Here is a 1,388-nt window from a genome sequence, read left to right on the forward strand (position 1 = left end):
GAGGCCAGGTCTTGGGGCCTCTGAGGGCCCTCACACCCACCCCTCCCACCGAGCCACGAGCAGAACCTCACAGCCAAGGGGCGCACTGTCACCCCGCCAGCTCGCCGAGTCCCCGACAGCCCCACCCCCACCCCAAAGCCCGGCCAGCGCCTCACCCAGGACGACACCACTGGCTACGCCAGGAATGCCTTGGATGACCGTCAGGTTGTTCTCGGCAAAGTACGAGTTGCAGGCGGTGTCCGACAGGGACCCGTTACAGAAGAGGCCCCAGAGCACCGTGGGCGCTGTGCCGTTGGAACCGTAGTGCACCTTGGCACAGACGTCAAAGCTTCGCCACGCCAGCGTGCGGTTCCCCAGGAGGCAGACCCTGGGGCGCCAAGGGGACACCAAGGGGTCGCGTTTCCCACCTCCGGCCGCCTGCCACGGGCCCCTCCCAGCCCCTCCCAGGACACGCCCCTCGGGCACACGGAGCACGCTCAAGTTCAGAGGGGGCGGGGGCGCGGCCACTCGGCAGGCCCGGGGCTCAGGCGCCAGTGGGGAAGCAGGAGGCGGGACGAGGGAGCCGGCCCCAACCGCACTCACGGGAGGTCGGGCGGGTCGAAGGCCGTCTTGATGACGCCGGCGTAGATGGCGAGGATGGAGAGCAGCACGCAGGCGAGGAAGACCAGGGCCAGCTTGTTGACGTACTTGACGCCCACGAAGACCACGGCGGCCATGAGGGCCAGCGTGCACGTGCCGTAAACACGCATGTTGTGCAGCAGGGCGGCCGCCTCGCCGCCCTCGGCCTCCGCGTGGAAGACGGCCGCGCTCGGGGAGATGTAGGTCTGGGGGTGCACAGCGGAGCTCAGAGAGGCCGCAGGGCACCGGGCGGGCCACGAGAGGGGCTGCCGCTCCTCCACGTTCCAACGAGGGCACCGGGGCGCCTTCCTGAGGGTCCCCTGCAAGTCCCCCTCCGGGACCCCCAGCACCCCGATTTCGGTCACAGGACGTGCCGCGGGCAGAGGACGAGCTAAGACGCAGGTCCAGAGCCCGGCGTCTGCGGTTCCCTCCCCGGGGCTAGGGTCAGCTCCGGCCCGAGCACGGCCACTCTCACTGTGTGAGCGGCAGGCCCAGGAGGGGCCTGGGAAGAGGGCCGGGACTCCCCTAGACACTAGCCACAGAGGCCCAGCGGGCGACCCCACCCCACTCCAGGCTACGTAAGCTGGGGGCGGGATGGGCACGGGCCTCCAAACGCAGACGGTGGTGCACAGGGGACCATGACGGCCAGAGGGTGCAGACCAGGGAGGCCGTCGCACACAACGCCCTCTGTCCTGGGACACGTTCCCCGAGGCTCGCTCCCTGGGCGGCTGCCTGGCTCTAAGAGCACCACCCTGGGGCCACTCTGCCGA

The 1,388-nt window shown here is 70.2% G+C and overlaps 1 protein-coding gene across 1 annotated transcript in view; it reads right to left on the reverse strand.

Moving 5' to 3' along the window:
* Window positions 1-1,388, reverse strand: part of SLC12A7 (solute carrier family 12 member 7) — a 58,971-nt gene that overhangs the window by 24,675 nt on the left and 32,908 nt on the right. Inside the window, exons 6-7 of the mRNA XM_042782954.1 lie at window positions 583-824; window positions 156-367 (exon numbers count right to left, since the gene is read on the reverse strand). Coding sequence (XP_042638888.1) covers window positions 156-367; window positions 583-824 — 454 coding nt within the window. The remainder of the gene's footprint in view (window positions 1-155; window positions 368-582; window positions 825-1,388) is intronic.

The sequence above is a fragment of the Orycteropus afer genome, unplaced genomic scaffold (genome assembly GCF_000298275.1).
Source record: "Orycteropus afer afer isolate SDZICR_OR568_19922 unplaced genomic scaffold, OryAfe1.0 scaffold00541, whole genome shotgun sequence".
Taxonomy (NCBI): domain Eukaryota; kingdom Metazoa; phylum Chordata; class Mammalia; order Tubulidentata; family Orycteropodidae; genus Orycteropus; species Orycteropus afer.